This window comes from Pleurodeles waltl, chromosome 10 (genome assembly GCF_031143425.1).
Source record: "Pleurodeles waltl isolate 20211129_DDA chromosome 10, aPleWal1.hap1.20221129, whole genome shotgun sequence".
NCBI classification, from domain to species: domain Eukaryota; kingdom Metazoa; phylum Chordata; class Amphibia; order Caudata; family Salamandridae; genus Pleurodeles; species Pleurodeles waltl.
Window position 1 is genome coordinate 905,432,406 of NC_090449.1, and position 21,832 is coordinate 905,454,237.

Genomic DNA, 21,832 nt, shown 5'->3' on the forward strand with positions numbered 1-21,832 from the left:
AATGCTGAAGCCTGGGGGTAGCTCGCTAGACCCTGCTGAGTATAGGCATCTCACCATGCTAAACGCTGATCTTAAAATACTCTGAAATATATTGGTAACAAGGCTGGCGGGGGTGACTCAGGGATTGGTGCATGAGGACCAGTGTGGTTTTATACCGACACGTCGCACAGCCCAGAATCTCCGGGGGTTGACCCATGTGCTCCATGATACATTAGAAAGGGGAGGGGAGAAGGCCCTGGCCTGACTAGATCTTGAAAAGGCATTTGACACAGTTGAATGTTGAATGTGTCTTTCTGATAGCAGGGGCATGGGGATCGGCCCTGTTTTTTGCTCATGGATACGCCTCGTGTATATGGACCATTAGGTGCATATCTCAGAGAATTCTGATGCATGGCTGGAGGGATGTGGCACCAGGCATAGGTGTCCTCTTCAACCTTGTTGTTTGCCTTAGCCATAGAAACACTTGCACTGCTACTGAGGTCGGAGCTGGCACCCTAGGGAAGTAGAATTGGAGGCACAACCCATATCATCTTGCTGTATGCGGATGACACACTGATCTATCTACATACGCCTGAGTTATCAGTGCTTATCCTAATGCAGTCTCTGGAAGACTTTGACGAGGTATTTGGCCTTAGAATTAATAAACACAAGTCGCTGCTCTTTCCCTAAGGAGACCTGGTTGAGAAACCAAGTACACAATTACTGAATGTAGGACTTCGATGGGAGCTAGAAAGCTTTTGGTATCTGGGGATTAGGGTGACACACACAGCGGTACAGCACTGACAAATAAATATAGACAGGGTGCTAAAAGGGCTAGAAAGCTCAGTTAAAATCTGGAACAGCGCCTGTTGTGGGGAGGGCTTGGCGGGAACACACTGCCCCAGTTGTTGAAGGAGGGAGGTAGGTCAGAGATGCCGGTCCCTAGCTTGGTCATGCACACAGCCAGTATATGGAAGAAGGTGGTACAAAGGGTTATGCAAACAGTCCCCTTTAGCAGGACCCTGAGTATAAGAGACTTGAAGTTTTTTCAGAATATAGACTCTATCATGTCCATGGCACAGTGGTGTGAGGGAGGATGTATGGAAGCGGGGGCCTTGTACCCTGGAGACTCATTTATTAACTTCCAGGAAGCGTAGGACACCTTTGGGGTAGGACCACACCATTTTCTACATTATGCAAAGTTGGAGAGTGTCACAAGGGAGATCTGGGTGGGATTCCCCGTGGCTCCCAGAAACTCCAATGTCCTGGAGGGACTCTTTGAATGGGGACAGGGCAGACACCTAATAACTCTCTTTTACAAAGCCCTTTGATCTAATGCAGTATCATGCCGGTGTCCCGCATGGAGTATGTGGAAGAGAGCCATGGGCATATCTTTTGAATATGCAAAATGGAAGAAAGCACTGGGGTTGGTTCGTAAAGTATCCTGTAACAATAGATTTAAACTTCTGCATTTTAATTATTCACATCGTACATATGTCACTCCACAATGATTAAATAAAATAGATTCAATTAGGCGGGCCCAGCTGCCCACGATGTGGAGCGATTGATGCTATTTTTTTGCACATGGCCTGGGGTTGTGTCCCAGTCCAGGCTTTTTGCGGACAGGTTGTGGCACATGTTGAGATAGATGTAGAAATGCAAGTCCCTCTGGAACCACTGGTCTGTCTTCTGGGGGTAGTGGAGAGCCCCATGGGGCACAGGGTTCACTGTAGAATGATCCAACTAGCTTTCTTACCAGCAAAAAGGAGAATGGTCATAGGCTGGATGAGCACCGGGACACTTCTGTTTACAGAATGACTTTGAGACATTCTGGAATGGGGAGCAGTTGAGGAATCTCACATGAGAATATCACGCATTGATGAGAGTACAAATGCAGCTGTCCAACTCTGGGCCTATTTGTTGGGAAGGTTCCTGGAGGAGGATGTCTCAAAGTCAGGGGAGAGCTTGATGGGGAGGGATAATGATTGAGTGAGTCATGACCTGTTCCTCATAAGAGGATTAATTGGATTTGAAAAGTAAATTCATGTGGTGCCTTAAACGTTACACAAGAGTTGACAACTTGGGGAAAGTTAATAATTGGGAAATGCTCCAGAGTCTGTAGTCTGTCTTCTCCACAAACAAGATGCTGTTATTCGATGTTTTACATTTGTTGGCCTTTGTACAATACCTGCTGATGGAACAATATTAGAAAAGATGCTGATGATGTGGACTGTTTGTATATGGTTGTCAAGTATTCAGAAACTAATAAAAACGGTTTAAAAACAAAAGGGATAGATGGTTTGTGGTTTGTTTACTTAAGTTCCATTTGCAATGGAACCTTCTGTTGGAATGTCTCCATGGTGGTTATGGTACAGTGTTCAAAGAGAGACATTTGGTTGACCTAGGATGACCTGCTCGAAGTACGGTGTGCTGCTTGCCAACAAAAAATCATCAATACTACTTTTCCAGATATCTGTCTCATGTTGTGTGTTCACAACACAAAGTCTGATGCAGGTGGTCTGAATAATGCTGTCATAATTGCCTCAATTACGAACAGCTGCACAACCAATGCTTTGAAAGTGAATGGATGCACACTTCCATTTGGCCCATGGAATGTTTCTCAATATTTAATTTTAAATATGACATTGCTGCCATAAAATGTAATTATCTTTTTCAAGTATTGTCGAATGAGCAACATTTGATGAAAACAATATTAATCCATTTTGTTTTAGTATGATTTCTGTAAATATCAAATAGTATTTAAATAGGCAGTGGGTAGGTTTCCATGACTAAAAAGTACTTTTGTGGCTAACAAAGGGATGCAAATAAAATAAGTATTCTCACCCGGCTTGCTATAAGGAACATCTCTGTTCATTTTCTCATAACACTTGAATTGTGAATCGATGATCTTCTGTCTTTGTAATGGTGTTTCAGTGACAATAGGCACTAGTGTAGGATCAGCATACGTTACTGTAGAAGCAAGACTTGAGACCATTCCCTGCATAAAAAAAAACAACACCAAACAGTTTTTGTAACTGAGAGTAGAGAACAACAACCAAAGACATAAACAATTGGAATTACAGTAATACATGAACCTGTGAACCTGCATGTGTTCATGTTGTTCCGTAGTGATTTCTCAAAACTGTGAAGTTACAGTATATTTTTTGTCATCATGGCATATATGGATATACCTCAAAAGACCATTGGCTTAGGTGAATGTTGTTTCATCTGGGCTCTCAAACATAAAAAGTATCAGTTCTGCTTTTATGTGATGTTTAAAGGCTTTATATGTTGCTTAAACTCAGTGGTCACCTTGAAAATCCAATCCAAGCATACAATCTACTCATTCTCTGACCATCTACTCAGCAATTGATCAGATTACTAATTAGTTGTATAAATGTGATACAAACTGTAATTCTCCACACAGTTTAGTACTTGTCTTTCTGTTTTATGTCCTTTTGTTCTCATTTATTATGGAATGCATGGAGAGTGTTTCCAAATTTGGAATTTCATTCTGAGATCATCTCATGTGCTACATTGTGGTAATATTTCTATTTTGTGTGATTTGGGTGAAATATAATGAGTTTACATTTGTTTTTTGTAACAAAACTTGTAATAGTTTTGAAACTACTGGGTAAAGTACACTTACATAAACATTTATTATCACATTTTAACATGCTATAAAAAAGTTGCAACAATTAACCATTGGCTTCTGTATTACTTATAAATAAAGTACTCAAACTGTACATTATAGGGACATTAAGGAGTCAATGGCCCTAAAGAGGCACAGCAACATAGGACATAGAACTCTGAGGTGACACAGTATTATTTAGCCTCAATCTTTGTGGGTATTTTATCACATATAAGTGGGTATGTCAACCCATTCTGACAACTCTCAAACCTTATAGGTCATGCGTTGTAAAACATGTATTTTTATTACACTCTTTACAGAAGCATGTCTACAAATCCCAAAAAATCAGAGATAAACAGGCACTGGATCCAAATCTCATAACACGCAGCTCAGCAGTGACATATTGATAACAGGGCACAACTCCCAGAACATTTTTGTTTCCAGGTCTGCCAAGATTGATAGGAGGGAAGGAGCCACCCGGTAACATAGGCTAGCCCTCTCATTTCATGCTTGTGTTGACCTTTGCCAGTCTGGTGGCTCAGGGACTGATGCATCCACTCCAAGGATCTGTGTTTGATCTCTAGGGCACAATTTAAGTCCTGACACATCCACTCAGCCTTTCACCCTTTCAAAGTTGATAAAATAAGTATCACTGAGTATTACTGAGTGGAATAACCATCTATTATTTCAGTGTCAAAAGGCCCCAGGTTCAATGCACACTAGACAATTACACTTGATGTGAACTTGGAAATGCTTCAGAGGCTGTCAGGCAGGCAAACAGCAGAGGTTTCAAATGGTCTACGGATCAGAAAAACATGGACCTCAATTCACTGAAATGTCAGGGGTGGGAGAAGTGATGTCACCGGCGTTTTGAACTTCATTTTCACTCACAAACACATAGTGGCCTCATACCACCACCTGACCGCCAGTGTGGCCAGAACACCGCCAGCCCTATTATGAGTTCACCGCCAGGCCGGTGGGCAGAAACAGCGTAACCAAGCCGGTAGCAATGTGGCAGTGCGGCTGGTGCAGCAGCACCCATCACACTTTCCACTGCCCGTAATTTGGGCAGTGGAAAGAGTGATGGGGCTGTCCATGGGGGACCCTGCACTGCCCATGCCAAGTGCATAGGTAGTGCGGTGCTCCCAGGGCCCCCCCAACTCCCCCATACTGCCAGCCTTTCCATTGCGGTTCATCCACCATGAAAAGGCTGGCGGATTGGGGATTCATAATCCACAGAGCGGTGCTGCATGTCGGGCCACCCTGGCATATTATAACCGCTGAGACCTCCAGGCTGTCGACTGGCAGCAACCTGGCCGTGTCGGTGGTCGGACCGTGGAGGCTCCGCCATGGTCATAATGTGATGGTCGGACCACCACTGCGAGTCTGGAGGTCTTAAGACTGCAAGACTCGTAATGAGGGTCATAGTTACACATACACGCACATTCACACTTCCATACAGTCTCTCTTACATAAACACACTCTAACCCCCAAGTACACCCACAACATACATTTATAAGCACTTTTTACTTATCTCAGCTGCCATGGAAGGGCATATTCCAGTTAATTGTACTAGTGAATAATATATTATGATTATTCACTATTAGTGTGATAGAAAATTGCCTAAAAACAAAGAGTGGAGCCCCAAACAACGTCCATTAGAACGAGCTGAAACAGTGTTCCTTGCACTGAATTTGCCAGGGGTAGCAAAGGGCAAGCCAGGGTCGAACCAGCGATCCCTGTCGACCCCTAAATGACGTTCATGCAGAAAAACGGATGTGGCTTTGCTTCATTCCCCTAAAAAAGGCACACACTAATATTATCTTTGTTTTCATCCTGCCCTGCACCGATATCCACTCTGAAGCTTGGTTTATTGGTGAGAAACTCGGAAGCTCAGCAAGTGGGCAGGCAGCCACAAGCTTAAACATAGCATGGAGACTCCTTTGCTACAACTGCCAACTAAAAGGGTTTCCTCTTTCCCTAAATGAGGTCATGGACAGTGGTGAGAAAAGTCAGCTTTGAAATTACTTCATACTTTTAGTACGTTCCTTCCAAGTGAGTAGGGGCATCATTTGGTTGTTACAGACACATTCTGAAATCAGAACACCCTTGTTATAAAGAAATAGAGTTGTGGGTTTTGAGGGGTATAACAGGCTCCGACTTAATATGATACATTTGATTTATTAATCGCTCCAGAAAAGCTAGTATGATGTTTTCAGGATTATCTCAGATGACGAATTGCCTTCGGGGTAGATTATTTGAGGTTGGATGATATGGCACTCATCTTTGCAGAATGTTAACAACTTAAATGGGAATTTTATTTTCACAGTGATTTCTTTTTGTATTACCAGTCATGAGTCTTTTACCATTGCGATCATAACGCTAAAATCTGATACAACGTGTTAATTTTGTAGCAATGTAATCTATATGGCAATTGTTCATTAGTAGAAGAAACGATTGCCATTTTAAGTGGAATGCTGAATTGCGTGGAAGAATCTTTTTTCTTTAAATTGAATATTGCAGCCATGTTCTCAAAGATGTTTTCTTTGACTAGCTGTGCCTTAATCTTTCTCAATCCTTACTTTCCAAACCTTCTTCACAGAGCGGATTCTGTGAGTAGTTGTGCCTTACTCCAGCTCAATAACTTACTTATCAATTTCTAGAAGTAAGCCGTGTGTGTAAGCATTTTCACACAGTTTTGAGAGAATCTGGTTTGGTTATCATGATGAAACAAGTATTCAAGATAATTAGCATTCACTGTATCCCACACATCTCTACAAATAATTGCTCTCTATAGTTGTTTCAACTTTTTTCTCTGTTTTACCGGTATTATTTAGGTTTTTATGACTTGTCACTGTTGCTATCTTCAAAGACGTTTTTAATGCAAACTAGAATGATTCATTGTTTTAATATGTAAATTGGTAGGCTCATTTTTATAACGAGTACTCAGGCCACGTTTAACCATAAAAGTCAAAACTGTCACAGGCTGTACCCTAATTTAGTATATCGTTTTTTAAAATAAAATCTAACACTTAACAAAGAATAGTATCTGATTTACAAAAGACATCTTTAGCTAGTCTAACTCAGGAGCGCCCATATGTTCGATCATTATCAACACAGGAAATGCAAATTATCTCTCCAGTCACTCTGAATTTTAAAGTGCACAAACGCTGCATTGTGCCTTTAGGACATCTTTATAATTTTGCCACAATAATTTAATTTTACTAATTTTAACCAACATAAGCAGCAAAGGGAAACACTGTTCACTTATGGGATCTGACATCATAAAATAATAAACAGACACGTCACCCATGAATTAGAGGCTGGTGGTAATGGAAAATCCTCCAAACTGTGGAATCCGTCAAGCCAGAGGTGAATCTGCTGCATAATTTATACCGCCACAGGAATATGCAAGAAATTCTGCCAGCAGATTCCCTTATAGGTTTAATACCCATAAATTAGAGAAGTTCCCATTACTATCCCAGTGTATAGGAAGCCTAAAGTATGCTGTCATTCAGACTGCCCAGTACATTTGAGTTCTGCAAATATCAATTACTGTATTTTTTTATCGTACAAGAATACCAAAAATAGCAGTCTCTTGAAACATCTCGGGATGAGAATCGGGTATGACAGGTGAGTTTTCACAAAGTCATGCTGTCCCCTCAGTACCACTAGCATTGCCTAGACTTTATGCAGGCCAGAACCCTGGTGATTGTAGAGAGCAGGACTATGGTGGCTGGCCTTTGAGAGAACATAAGGTGGGACTTCAAGTTCAGGCTGATACACTCCCAGAGTAGGGCAATCAGCGCAAATAGGGAGTTTGCTCAGAATACTTTTGTCTAGCAATGCCTCTAAAGTTGCTCTTGGCTTCTAACTCATATTAGTTTGTTAATTGTCTTTGTGTTTCCCCATCTTTGTGGTTTCCCTTCTCTTCCTGGTTACCTTTCATGCAGGTTTCCAATTAGTTGGATTTTGTTTGCTGTGTTGAATCTCTCTGGTGGAATCCCTCCACATTACAGTAACTGTTTACCAAATTTTTGGGGCTCTCTTAGGTTCCATGTCTGTATTGTGGTGGGTTTTGGAACTTGTTACAACACACCTCACGTGGACACCAATGATTCATACCATTATTCTTATCTGCTAACAATGGATTTGCACAGCTCTGTCTTATTTTCCATGTATTTAAAATATTCATTGTGCCTGTTTCTGAGTCGGGCTTCTGTGTATTGTTCTCTCCTTCGTCTCCACAATTTTTCCCAGACTTGCACTGGTGTGTTGCTGTTTTACTCTGAGCAGGGCAACAGGAAGATTAGGACTATTGAAAGGTCCACTCAGTAGAGTTGTAAGTCTGTGTCTCTTGTTTCTCACCAAAAAGGACTCTCCCTCTTCAGCCCAAGTACCTCAGCTCCTCCCCTGCACCGACCGAGCACACCCGCAACTTAGGAATCATCCTTGACTCCTCCATATCCATGACCCGCCAGGTAAACTGTTGCCTCCTACTGCTAGCACATACTCCGCAAACTCCGGAAGATCTTCAGATGGATCCCAGCAGACTGTCAAAGGACAGTCACCCACACCTTAGTCACGAGCAAGTTCGACTGTGGTAATGCCCTCTACTCCAGCACCTCAACTAGGAACATCAAAAAACGTCAACTCATCCAGAACGCCACCGCCAGTCTCATTCTGGACCTCCCTCGCCAACAACACATCTCCCAACGCCTGAAGACCCTCCACTGGCTACCGGTTGAGAAGCGATTCACCTTCAGGCTTCTCACCCACACGTACAAGGCCATACACAATACAGGACAAGCCTCCCTGAACCACCTCGTCTCCTTCCACACCCTCACCAGATCGCTTCACTCCACCCAGATGGACCTGGCCACTGTACCTCACATCTGCAAAACCACAGACAGAGCAAAGAGCTATAACAACCTCCTCCTGCACCTTAGACAAAGCCTGTCGCTCACCATCTTCAGGAAGAACATCAAGTCATGGCTCTTTGGATGAGGCCCCTCCCTCCCCCCAGCGCCTTGAGACCCTCACAGGTGAGTAGCCGCACTTTACAAATAATGATTGATTGATTGATTGATTTAAGTCTTAAAGGAGTTCTAAAGTCAACCAATCTAATGGACAAAATAAGAAAACACTGCACACATCAATTAACTATTAGTACACTTAATAAAAGGAGGGCATTTGTAGTTCAGAAAGGTATGCTAAACTCTTGCTATTAAGCAGCCCGACATCCAGTAATCCATATATGCTTAAACAGATTACACCATGAGACCATTAGGATGGCATATTGGTGCATTACATATCCTGAAATTAGGTATAGAATTTTCAATGCTGCTCACTTTGATGCCCTCATCATGCTCCCCTCCCTCAACATTTTTTGTTAGAGAAACATGATTAAACAAATCATTAAACACCCACCTCGTTAACGTTGTGCTGTAGATTAAATTGGCAATTTAAGCTGTCAATTTAAAAAGCGAACACAGCAAAATATTACTTGTGAGGTACTTTTGAGAAAAGGACGCTATTTTGCAAGCATCTTCAGAAAGCCTATGCACATACATCTTTATTTTATGAACAAGAAAGCATGATTTCATCAAGATGTTACCATGACAGAAACGTAAAGCAAGTGGACAGGCGAGAACAATTATTGCCTAACATTGTCCCTTTATGACAGGCAAAGGCATCCAGAGAGCAGACACGTCCAAAACATTTTTATCAGCAATTAAGATGTCATCATGACACCACAGTAAATCCATCACACACAGGCTCTCAGCGACTACACATCGTCTCATGTGCGATCTAACAAAAGGGTGGCTCACCAAAACCTAATTGGAACTCAAACACGGCAATGGTGCCATCTCAAAATCCCATGGGCTTGGTAGGCAGCACATCTAACAAATGGAAAAATAGGAAAAACAAGAAAAACAATGGATGAAAGGGGCTGAACTAAAATCCCACTGTCACTGTCCTTCTAATTGCACTTTTTTAAAAATTTGAAAAAACGATGTTCTCCAAATAATTAGAGCTTTCTGTAGCCTGACCTGATAAATGACACACTAATGTATTACCCCACACAGAAGAGGTATGCACTAACGTTCTCCCAGGCATACAAGAGATTGCTAACTTCAAAGCACTATAGCAAATGCAAACATCATATCTAGTGTCCTAATTGGATGGAAAGACAACATCTTGGAATCAAGTGACAGATAGTTTACTAAAGTAAGGAAAAACCTTCCTATTTTATGATTCCGGCCAAAAAAGATGGCTCAGTTTTGATGTAATGAATAATTAGATTAGTAGCACGAAAACATCTGGGCCTTTATCTGACCATTTTGCCCCCATGTATATTTCCATATCCGTGATTATCGCTAACGAATAAAACTTTTATAGGGCAAATCCATTTTTATCGGTCCTGATATTGGTCTTGATTATCCAACTGAGATGTCTACTGCTGGCATATACATTGATGAATTCAAATGATCTTGAAGAAAGAGCACAGGTGTATACTGAAAGAAACACAGATGACTAGAAAATCCTTCAGATTTTATGAACTAATGGACATGGGAACAAATATGATTTTATTATGAATATAGGGATTTGTCCTAGAGATTAGTTCCTTGTAACTATTGATGTTGTTGAATGTTTAAACACCTTTTTGAAATAGGAGAACTTTGAAAGGTCAACATATAGGTGCATATTTACTAAAATGTTGTGCAACTTAAAGCAGCAAGACAACGTGCTGCACTGCACTGCATGACAGGGCGAGTGAAAGAATGCACGATTTGTACTAAGATATGATGCAATTCTGCAGTCTCCCTGTGTTAAGGCACTGAGTGCTGCCTAGCACCAAAACAGGTATTTTTGCATCATTGTGCAAATTTGTCTGCGCTACATGCAGTATTGTTTTTGTGCATGAAGGGGTTTCTTCCTGCAAGAAAAACTATCTTTAGAGGCATTTTCTAGGAAAGAGGAAATAACAAAAATAAGTAAACATATTTATCCTTGTTATGCCTCTGTAGGAAAAGTGTACATTTTAATGCATCCCCAGGTTTAATATTCTTAGTAAATCTGTGAATACGTCAAAATCCATAGGTGAATACATGGGAACACGCACACTTTATCCATGGAACACATTCCCATTGCAGAGTAATTCAAGGCAGCGACTCTAGATTTACTAAGCCACACAAGGTGGCTTTCCTTAAGTGGCTTAAGGAAATTTAATAAGGGAATGTGTTGCCTTCCTTCACCTTGCGAGACGAAGTTACAACGCTAGCCCTTAGTAAATCTGAGCCCCGGTGCCCAGGCATCACTAGCTCAAGAGTGAGGAAAGCTGAAGTAGATAGTGTGAACAATTTTCCTGAATGTTAGAAATGGGGATTTTGGTTGGCAGTCAGGTTACCCCCTGTCCAAGCAATAACCCTCACTCTAGTCAGGGTAAGTCACACACAATCCAAATTATCCTGTGCCCACCCTCTGGTAGCTTGGCACTGAGCAGTCAGGCTTAACTTTGAAGGCAATGTGTAAAGTATTTGTGCAATAAATCATACAATAACACAATATAGCACCACAAAAATACACCACACAGTGTTTAGAAAAATATATAATATTTATCTGGGTATTTGCAGGTCAAAGCGATAAAAGACGCAATATGAAATTGTAGAAATATCACTGAAAAGTGATATAAAGGGGGTTATTACAACTTTGGAGGAGGTGTTAATCCGTCCCAAATGTGATGGATATACCACCAGCCGTATTATGAGCTCCATAGGATATAATGGACTCGTAATATGGCTGGTGGTATATCCGTCACTTTACCGTCACCTTTGTGACGGATTAAAACCTCCTCCAAAGTTGTAATAACCCCCAAAGTGTCTTAAGTCTTTAAAAAGCAAACAAAGTCTCTTTCAAGCACAAAGTACCTGGTTTGGAGAGGAAAATCTCTGCAGAGGGATGCAGAGGAGGAGATGCGTGGAAAAATGATGTGTGTGTCCGTTTCGCCCCTTTACACACGAACTTGCGTCGTTATTTTCCACGCGGGGAGACGTGCGTCGTTCTACAGGTAGAAAAATGGTGTGTGCGTCGGTTTCGCCCCTTCACACACGGACTTGCGTCGTTATTTTTCACGGCACACGGACCGTTTCCTTTTGTGGGTCGCTGGATTACCAGATGTCTGTGTGTGGAATCCTAGGCTTATTATCCAGCTGCGTGTTTTTCCGCTGGGCTGTGTGTGGAATTTTCTTCCTCACAGCAGGCGTTGCGTCGATTTTCTCTCTGGAAGTCGGGCGGCGTTGTCCAGGCGGGCCGTGCATCAAAGTTCCGGTCGCACGCAGACATCGCATAGAGCAGCATCTTTCCGGATCGGCGTGTGGTGAATTTTTCACTGCAGAGCAAGCTGTGCGTCAAATGTTTCGCCGCACAAGGAGTCCAGTTGAAAAAGATAAATCTTTTTGGTCCTTGGACTTCAGGGAACAGGAGGCAAGCTCTATCCAAGCCCTTGGAGAGCACTTTTGCAGCAAGACAAGAGTTCAGCAAGGCAGCAGGCCAACAGCAAGGCAGCAGTCCTTTGTAGAAAGCAGTCAGGTGAGTCATTTGAGCAGCCAGGCAGTTCTTCTTGGCAGGATGCAGGTTCTGGTTCAGGTTTCTTCTCCAGAAAGTGTCTGTGGTGGTAGGGCAGAGGTCCTGTTTTATACTAAAATGTGCCTTTGAAATTGGGGAGACTTCAAAGAGTGGTTATGAAATGCACCAGGTCCCCTTTCAGTTCAATCCTGTCTGCCAGGGTCCCAGTAGGGGGTGTGGCATCCCTTTGTGTGAGGGCAGGCCCTCCACCCTCCCAGCCCAGGAAGACCCATTCGAAAGGCAGATGTATGCAAGTGAGGCTGAGTACCCTGTGTTTGGGGTGTGTCTGAGTGAATGCACAAGGAGCTGTCAACTAAACCTAGCCAGATGTGGATTGTAAGGCACAGAAAGATTTAAGTGCAGAGAAATGCTCACTTTCTAAAAGTGGCATTTCTAAAATAGTAATATTAAATCCAACTTCACCAGTCAGCAGGATTTTGTATTACTATTCTGGCCATACTAAATATGACCTTCCTACTCCTTTCAGATCAACAGCTACCACTTCAAAAATGTGTGAGGGCAGCCCCAATGTTAGCTTATGAAGGGAGCAGGCCTCACAGTAGTGTAAAAACATATTTAGGGGTTTTACACTACCAGGAGATATAAACTACACAGGTACATTTTCTGCCTTTTACCCACACAGTACCCTGCTCTAGGGGTTACCTAGTGCACACATTAAGGGTGACTTAAATGTGGAAAAAGGGGAGTTTTAGGCTTGGCAAGTACTTCTAAATGCCAAGTCAAAGTGGCAGTGAAACTGCACACACAGGCCTTGCAATGGCAGGCCTGAGACAAGGTTAAGGGGCTACTTAAGTGGGTGGCACAACCAGTGCTGCAGGCCCACTAGTAGCATTTAATCTACAGGCCCCAGGCACATATAGTGCACTCTTCTAGGGTCTTATAAGTAAATCAAATAGCCCATCATGGATAAACCAATCAACAGTACAATTTACACAGAGAGCAAATGCACTTTAGCACTGGTTAGCAGTGTAAAAGTGCCCAGAGTTCAAAAGCCAACAACAGCAGGTCAAAAAAAATAGGAGGAAGGAGGCAAAAAGTTTGGGTATGACCCTGTAAAAAGGCCAGGTCCAACACTGAACATTTCAGAAGAAACGTGTTTTTAACTCAATGGTTTTGGAGGGAAAGTCCTTACCTTTTACTTTTGTATGCTGAACGAATATTTATTATTCTTGAGTTTTGCTGTGTGTTAAATGCTTTTCACTAACTATTACAATATGCATTGATTTAATTTCAGTCAAGTGAGAGTCTGTGAATGAGCCTATAATAATTTTTCCTCCAAGTTCTTTGTAGAATGGAAGCCAATATTGTCTAGTGTGCAAGTGTGTGATGTTCAGAGACTTAGGCATTCTTCACTGTAGATAATTTTATCAAGACAAGATGTTGTGGAAGAAAAATGAGTGCCACTTATTTTGACATGATTCTGTTTTTCTTTGCACAGTGACATGGCGTCAGGTTTGCACACCATTTTGATGCAAATCCAGGTTTACAAGACTTTGTAAATCTGTGTTTGTTTCAAAATACATAGGTGAAGCTATGGAAAGCCTTGGCTTTACCTATCTAAGGCCCATCCGACATAAAGTAATGCAAGGCTGTGCTGTGCGTGGTACTGCCTTACTTTGTGTTACCAAGCCATGCCAAGTGGCTTTGCGTGGCTTACCAAATGCCAAAAAATGATTTTCCATTAGGGCTGTGCCACAAATGTGATGCAACTTTGACAAAAAAATATCATAGTAAATCTGGGTCAAAATATCCAAACTCACCACATTAATGTGGAACATAAGAGATTAAATAATCTTATATGTATTATTGTTTCTGTGTCATAAAACAATACTGTGTAAAGCCTCATATACAAAAAGGAAAGGAGTTGATAAATGTCACTGTTTAAAAAGAATAACGAACTTACCTGAGCACTGTTACATTAAAACAGACTTAAGGCCTGAATTAGAGTTTGGTGGAGGGGGTTAATCTGCCACTAACATGACGGATATCTTGTCTGTCATATTACGATCCCATAATAGTCCATGGCGATCATACAACAGCAGATGGGATATCCGTAACCTTTGTGACGGAGTACCCGATCCGTCACACTCTAAATCAGGCTCTCAATCTGTTAACAATTTGCACATAGGGCAAACAAAATATTGAGGAAAGAGCAGGTCCTGTAGGCCAAACCTGCTTTGAATGCATTACACTTGATCTTTTGCTCTTAATACTGCGTTTTGGGCTTCGGAGAAAATTCGGGAACTTATGCTTAAATCAATCATGTTGTGGATATCTCTGAGCACAGGCAATAACAAAATAGAGATATCCTTTACTCCCAATGGTAATGATAATGCCTGACTTGTGGAAAGCGAAGGAGCTTGTGATAAGGGCAGATGAGGCCTAATGTTTAGGACAGAGAAAGCCTTTCTCAAATTAGAAGAAGACGTTTTATCCTAGGAGACTGGCAATCTGCTGTGTAAATGTAAATGTCTCCATGAAGAAACTTTGATTTGCACATGTGGCTATATACTTTTACAATGTTTGTGGCATTGGATAAAACACAAATAAAGAATATTGACATTGTAAAATCTATTAGACATTTGTACATTTTTTTAGTGTATTCAAAAGACAAAAGTATAAAGAAAGTTGGGGACTCAAAGAATCCTTGTTTTAGTAGCACAGCACTAAATGTTATCACATTATTTTGCATAAGGTTTTTATTGTAATCCTACAGGATGAAATGAGCATCAGAATATTGACAGTATACAACTTGTAACACAACTCCCTCCTACCCCCGGCTATTGTGTGAGGCCCCAGAAGGTGGTCCAAGATAATAATAGACCATCTGTTAAAGTTCACAGTCCATCCACACAAGGCCCTCCTCACTCTCCACCACCTCAACCAGCCCACTAGGTTAACCTGTCATAGGATTTCTAGGTGTGGGAAACACCACAGGATTCTTTTAAATTAGACAACATGGCAGACCAGGCTCCCAGGATATCATCCTGCTTGTGGTCTCTATGAACATGCCTCATTCGCACTTCCTCTGCAGTTGCCCATTCTGAGCAATCTCAGTGCCAGCCATACATGTTAGAGGTGTTGGACTTAGCCATTCAATAGTGATGCTAAAATCAAGCCCACAAGGACAGACTTCCTGCTGAGCTTCCCATTAGTGGGAGAGGGGAGCAGGCTCACCAGCACCTGTCTTATCCCCAGCTGCACAGTCCATCCAATGGTACTATTTAGGTTCTGCAGTACTTTCTGACAATAAGTTGAAAAGGACAGGTAGGCCCATACCATGTGTATAAAGTCCACAGCCATGCACTCACAGCGGAGGCAACTAACCGATCATGTGGTGTATAGGGAATGTAAAGTTTTCAGACTAAAGTATGTCTGATGTACATAATTGTATTGTAACAGTTTGAATAGGGCATTTGAGCTAACCATGCAATCCCTTCTCATGGATCTTAACCCATTTTCTGACTGTCACAGGTTACCATAGTATCCTTTTCCACTTGGCCTGAACATCATCACGTAGGGACATGTAAACATGAGAAATCAATCTATGGTCCTTATGGTCCTGGCCATGTTTATTAGTGTTATCAGGGTATTAGTGTTAGAACTTGGTGGCGCATTTGGGAAGGTCGACCATAATTCATGTCCTGTGGACTAGATTTAAGCATAATAGAGATATTGTCCTGTACCTAGTGAAAAGGATTTGATGGTTTCTTCACGCCCCGTACTTCATTTTTGCACTAAAAGGAAGTCAGAGAGTTTTAGGAAGGGCTGCAAGCCCCACAACAGCATGTCTGGGGTATAACACTCGCACCGCACTACTCTTTGAACCATCACATCCCAGATGTCAGTTCCTAGAAAGATAATATGCCACTTAACTGGCAGAGCCCGCAATCCACTCATCAACAAGACAGGCAAGGACATTCCTTCATGGATGCCTTTTATCAGCTGTTTTCCCAGTTTGTTGTCCAGAGGAGTCCTACTCACGTAAGTGTCTTGATCTGTCTAGTTTATTATGACCCTGATGCCACAGCGCACTTGGGCCGTGTGGTCTCTGAGTCCTTTCTGGTGTACTGAGGAACTAGGCTGCGCCCTCTATCACTGCTCCTGTTTGCAATTGACATGGAGCCGCTAGCAGAGAGACTACGCAGGACAGCGGAGCCATGGAGGATAATGCTGGGGGAGACCACTCATGTGGTCTCCCTATAAGCGGAAAATGTTCTAATATACATGAGGAAACTGATATACTCATTGCCGATCCTGTTAACTGTAATGCTGGAATATGGGGAGTTCTCAGGTCTCTATTTCCACTGGGGAACTTGATTGGAGTCTTGATTGAGACGCTACCATGAGTGGGACTCCCCTGGGTGATGAACGATATTTGTTATTTGGACATCAGATTGAGACACACAGCACAGACATTTCTAGCTCTCAATAATGAGAGAGTGGTGGAAGGGCTTCATGCATTGATCCGATTCTGGAAGGAATCGCCCCGCCCCTCTTGGACAGAATAGCCATTACGAAAATGATCATTCTGCTCAGATGCCTTTATGTACTCCAGGGCACCCTCTATGAGATTCCCATTCAATATTTCCATACAATTGACAAATACAGGGCCCTGGCCCATCCTCCGCATCATGTGTCTAAGGTAAACCTAATTTAAAAAGCTGAAAGTTTGGTTGATGTCTAAAAATGCCAGCACGTAGGCATCCCCCTGCAGTTTTGGGGCATGATATACATGAGAAAGCCATTGTATATTGTGTAGGGCATTTATTTTTAGGAAGAATCCCGACTGATCAGTATGTATTAATGCAGGTAGACGGGGAAGCAAACGAGCTTTACAAAGTAGTTTCATGTCAAAGTTTAGGAGGGATATTGGCTTGTACGCTAAGGTGATCCTCGGGTCTTTGCCTGGTTTTGGAACCATTAGAATGAGTGCCTCACACATTGTGGCTGGACGGCTGCCTCATTGAAGGGCCTTCTCATATGCTTCCAAAAGTTTTTGGCTAATCAATCCACATATCTATGATAAAGCTCCATGGGCAGGCCATCACAGTTTTTAAGACCGCATATTACCATGGGAATCTCTTTGCAGGTAATAGGCTTATCTAAATCCTCGTAAGCTGTCGGATGAAGACATGGAAGTGGTATGTCTGACAGATAATCCTCGAGTCATTCCAGGAGGACTTTCAACTGTTTGCGGTATGTGTTACTGAAATGGGCATACAGTACATCATTAATGGTCCTCAGACAATGATCCCTGAGTCATTGTGTAGCATCAGAATAGGGGTCCTGGCTGTCAGACCAGGTGGCCCAACATCAGCTCTGTCTTGTCACCCTCTGTGTGAAGTGTTGATGTTATGCTGTATAGGTGTGTTTCTGGAATCTGCACCAGTCCTCCAATACTACTGTGCGGACCTTCTGCCAAGCAATCAGCCTGCCTGGGTGTGTAGACAGAGATACCTCAAGCTCATCAAACTCTATCATCGGTGTTAATGTCCCTTATTAACAGCTGCTGAACCCCATTGGCCATTTTAATACAGATTCCCCTTAGAACTATCTTCATTGCTTCCCACTTTAGAACCCTGCTGTTCACTGAACCTGTGGTCAGTGTTTACTTCACTCCCCCACACAGCACCACCTGTTGCTGCTGCACTGTGCCCTGTGAGCCTGACTGGCTCACTGTGTTCAAGGCCCTTCTCCACTTGTAGGCACCCACTTCATCGCTGGTGGCCAGTGGTGGCCTTTCTGTCTTCTCTTTGTTGCTTTCTGCCTTTCTTTTCCCTTTTTTTGCCTTTTTGCTTTTCACTTTCAACTCTTTTTTGCTGCCTTTAGATCATTTTTTGCCCTTTTCCTGCGTTTCCCCCGGCCACTGCTGCCACGTCCCCTCCTAGCACTGTGTATCCCACCCTCCCGCCTCCCAGCTGAGCAGCTCCTCCCACCTCCCTCCCCTTCTTAATGGGGGCTGGTGCTTGGTGAAGGGTTTACTTCACTGACCTCTGGTCAGTGTTTGCATCACTCCCTCATGCAGCGCCACCTGTTGCTGCTGCTGCTCTGCACCCTGTGAGGCTGGCAGGCTCACTGTGTTCGAGTCCCTCCTCCACCTGCAGGTGCCCACATCTACGTCACCCCTGGTGGCCAGTTGTGGCATTTCTGTCTTCTCTTTGCTGTCTTTCTGCCTTTCTTTTCTCTTTTCCCTTTTTCTGCCTTTTTGCTTTTCACTTTCAACTCTCTTTTTTGCCTCCTGTTGATCGTTTTTGCCCATTTCTTGAATTTCCTGCCGCTGGTGCTCCCGTGGCCCTGCCCCACTCCTAGTGCCGTGTTTCCTGCCCTCTCACCCCCCAGCTGAGTGGCCTCTGCCACTTTCCACCCCTTCTTAATGGTAGCCACTGTGCGGTGAAGGGGCAACTTCACTGACCTCTGGTCAAGGTTTGCATCGCTCCCCCAAATGCAGCACCACCTGTTGCTGCCCTGCGCCTCGTGAGCCTGCCTGGCTCACTGTGTTCGAGGTCCTCCTCCACCTGCAGGCATCCACCTGTGCCTCATCCCTGCTGGCCAGTGGTGGTCTTTTCTCTTTGCTGCCTTTCTGCCTTTTTTTCCCTTTTCCCTTTTTCTGACTTTTTGCTTTTCACTTTCAACCCTCTTTTTTGCCTCCTTTTGATTGTTTTTTTCCCTTTCCCTGTTTTTCTCTCTATCGCTGCTGCAGCTGCTGCCCCTGCGGCCCTGCCCCCTTCTAGCGTCGTGTTTCCCACACTCCCACCTCCCAGCTGAGGGACCCCACCCACATCCCTCCCCTTCTTTATGGCAGTTGCTGCACAGAAGTGCAAAGGGCACGCCACTGGCATGCCAAAGGCAAGCACGTCTGTGCCCATCCATGCCTGGACTGCGCCCAGGCCCACAGACCCTGGTTCCCGCACCATCCTTCGATACAACACCAGCACCCTGCACGGCCTTAGCACCATAGGCTCCACCACATTCCACCATGCCTCACCTAAAGACACTCATGGCCTGTTCTCCTGCAGCAACTGCACGTTCACCTACCGTCACTTACCAAACCTCCCCTTCGCTTGTCCACCTGGACACCTCATATGCATACTACTCAACACTCGCTCGCTCATCAAACATGAAATAGAAGCACAGGATTTACTTGACTCCATCGGCCTGAGGTCACCTTCTTCATAGAGACCTGGATTACCACCACCTCAGAGCCTGACTTCACTGCTGACATCCCCGACGGATACAACATCATACATAAAAACAGCATCAACCGACCAAGAAGAGGCATCACCATTGTCCACAAAAACTCAATCCCGTCACGACCAGCATTGATGTCCGAACCCCTGTCACTGTACATCTGCACTTTCAGATTCAGACAAATCTGAACACCACCCTCTACGGCACCCTCATCAACAAACTCCCAGGCCCTGCCCCACCTTCAATGAAGCCCTGACCAACCTCATTGCTCCCCATTCCCATTCCGCAATGGACAATATCCTCTTTGACAACCTCAACTCTCCTCACCCACATCCAAACTCCACTGGACTGGCCACAAATGCCTTCATTTCTCCTTCACCAGGACCACCGAATGGCACCATGCCCCCATCCCCCCCCACAGAAACTGGACCTAGGTTACCAAAGCCCAGCTCACTGCCACTCTCCGCCACTTCCCACCAGATACCACGGATGCCAACACCTCAGCTTGCTACCTCCACCAGTGAATCGACAACTGCACCAACAATGTAGCCCCCTTGCGGAAACCCACTGGTAATCTACACAACAGGAGATCCATCTGGTTCTTCCCTGACCTCTGAGAGGCCATGAGTGCCTGCCAACAACTTGAGAAAAAGTGGAGAAGCAGCAAGAGCAAGACAGACCACAAAGTCTTCAAGGATGCAGTCACATCACACCACCGTCTCATCAGATCAGTCAGAAAATCAGCCATTCAGGAGCACATCAACACCATTGTACACAACAACAAGGAACTTTTCACCATAGTCAAAGAATTAGCACGGACACCACAGACATCCCCCAACACCTCTGCGACAACCTCCCCACCTTTGCCCACCGAAAAATCCAGGACATCCATGAAGGATTTGCAAGCAAAGACCCGCCCCGTATATCAGCACCACCACAAACCCCAACCCCGGTGACCCTGGACCACTGGACCCTTCTCACCCTGGAAGCCACCTAGAAGCTCATACATACCATACACTCTGGGGCACCCTCTAACCCATGCCCCCACCCCATCTTCAGGCAAGAAGCACCTGTACTATCCCATACCATCAACCGATCCACTGAGACTGCCACCTTCCCAGGCAAATGGAAACATGCAAGGATAAACCAACTTCTGAAGAAGCCCTCTGCAGCCCCAAAGGAGCTGAAGAGCTACAGACCGATCTCACTGCTCCCCTTCCAGCCAAGGCAGTAGAAAAAGCATGAACTCCTCAAGCTCACTGCAACACACCACGTCCAAGATCCTTCCCAATCCAGATTCAGGAGCAACCACAGCACTGAAACTGCTCTCCTAGCAGCCATGTATGACCTCTGTGCGCTATTTGACCACGGTGAAACAGCTGCCTTCATCCTTCTTGACCTCTCTGGCTTTTGATACCGTCTCCCATGCCACCTTATGCACCAGACTACATGGCGTCGGCATCTGGTGCAAAGTCCTGGAGGGGATCAGCTCCTTCGTCACTGGCAAAACCCAGAAAATTCAGGCTCCCACTGTTCACCACCAAACTGACAGAAACCAGCTATGGAGTACCCCGAGGCTCCTCTCTGAGTCCCACCCTCTTCAATGTCTACATGAACCCGTTTGGCAAGGTCGTCAGACACCATGGGCTCATCATCGTCTCATACGCTGATGGCACACAGCTAGTTCTCTCCCTTACCAGTGAACCATTGACAGCCAAATACAACTTTCACAACAGAATGAAGGCAGTTGCCGACTGGAAAAAAAGACAGCTGCCTGAAGCCCAATTCGGAAAAGACAGAAATCCTCATCCTGGGCACCACCCCAAGCTACCTGGGAAGACTCCTGGTAGCCCACTATCCTCAGAAATGCCCCATCTCCCACTGACCACGCACACAACCTTGGGATAATTCTTGGCTCCTCGTTCTCTGTAGCCTGCCAGTTACCGCCCTCTCATCCTCGTGCTTCCACGCACTCCACGTGCTCCAGAAGTGGATCCTCATCTATGCAAGAAGAACAGTCATACATGCCAGATTCATCCTGGACATACCCCAACACAGCCACATCTACGCCCACCTGACAGACTGTCACTGGCTAATGGTCAACAAACGCATCACTTTCAAACTCCTGACATACACTTACAAAGCCTTTCACAACATCGGACCTGCCTATCTTAACCATGGGCTCTCCTTCTATGCACCACCAGGCAACTCCATTCTCCTCAACTGGCCCTCACCACCATCCTTAGGATCCAGAAGAATACAGCTGAAGGAAGATCCTTCTCATATCTCACAGCGCAGACCTATTACATGCTGCCACTTCACCTCAGGCAGTCACCCTCACTGGCTGAGTTGAGGAAGGACCACAAGACCTGAATTTTCGAT

General features: G+C 44.2%; 1 protein-coding gene across 2 annotated transcripts in view; it reads right to left on the bottom strand.

Moving 5' to 3' along the window:
- The window catches only part of CALCR (calcitonin receptor), a 2,320,029-nt gene that overhangs the window by 1,314,821 nt on the left and 983,376 nt on the right, over nucleotides 1-21,832 (bottom strand). For both annotated transcript variants that reach the window (XM_069211663.1, XM_069211664.1), the window contains one exon: nucleotides 2,824-2,977. In XM_069211663.1, coding sequence (XP_069067764.1) covers nucleotides 2,824-2,977 — 154 coding nt within the window. The remainder of the gene's footprint in view (nucleotides 1-2,823; nucleotides 2,978-21,832) is intronic.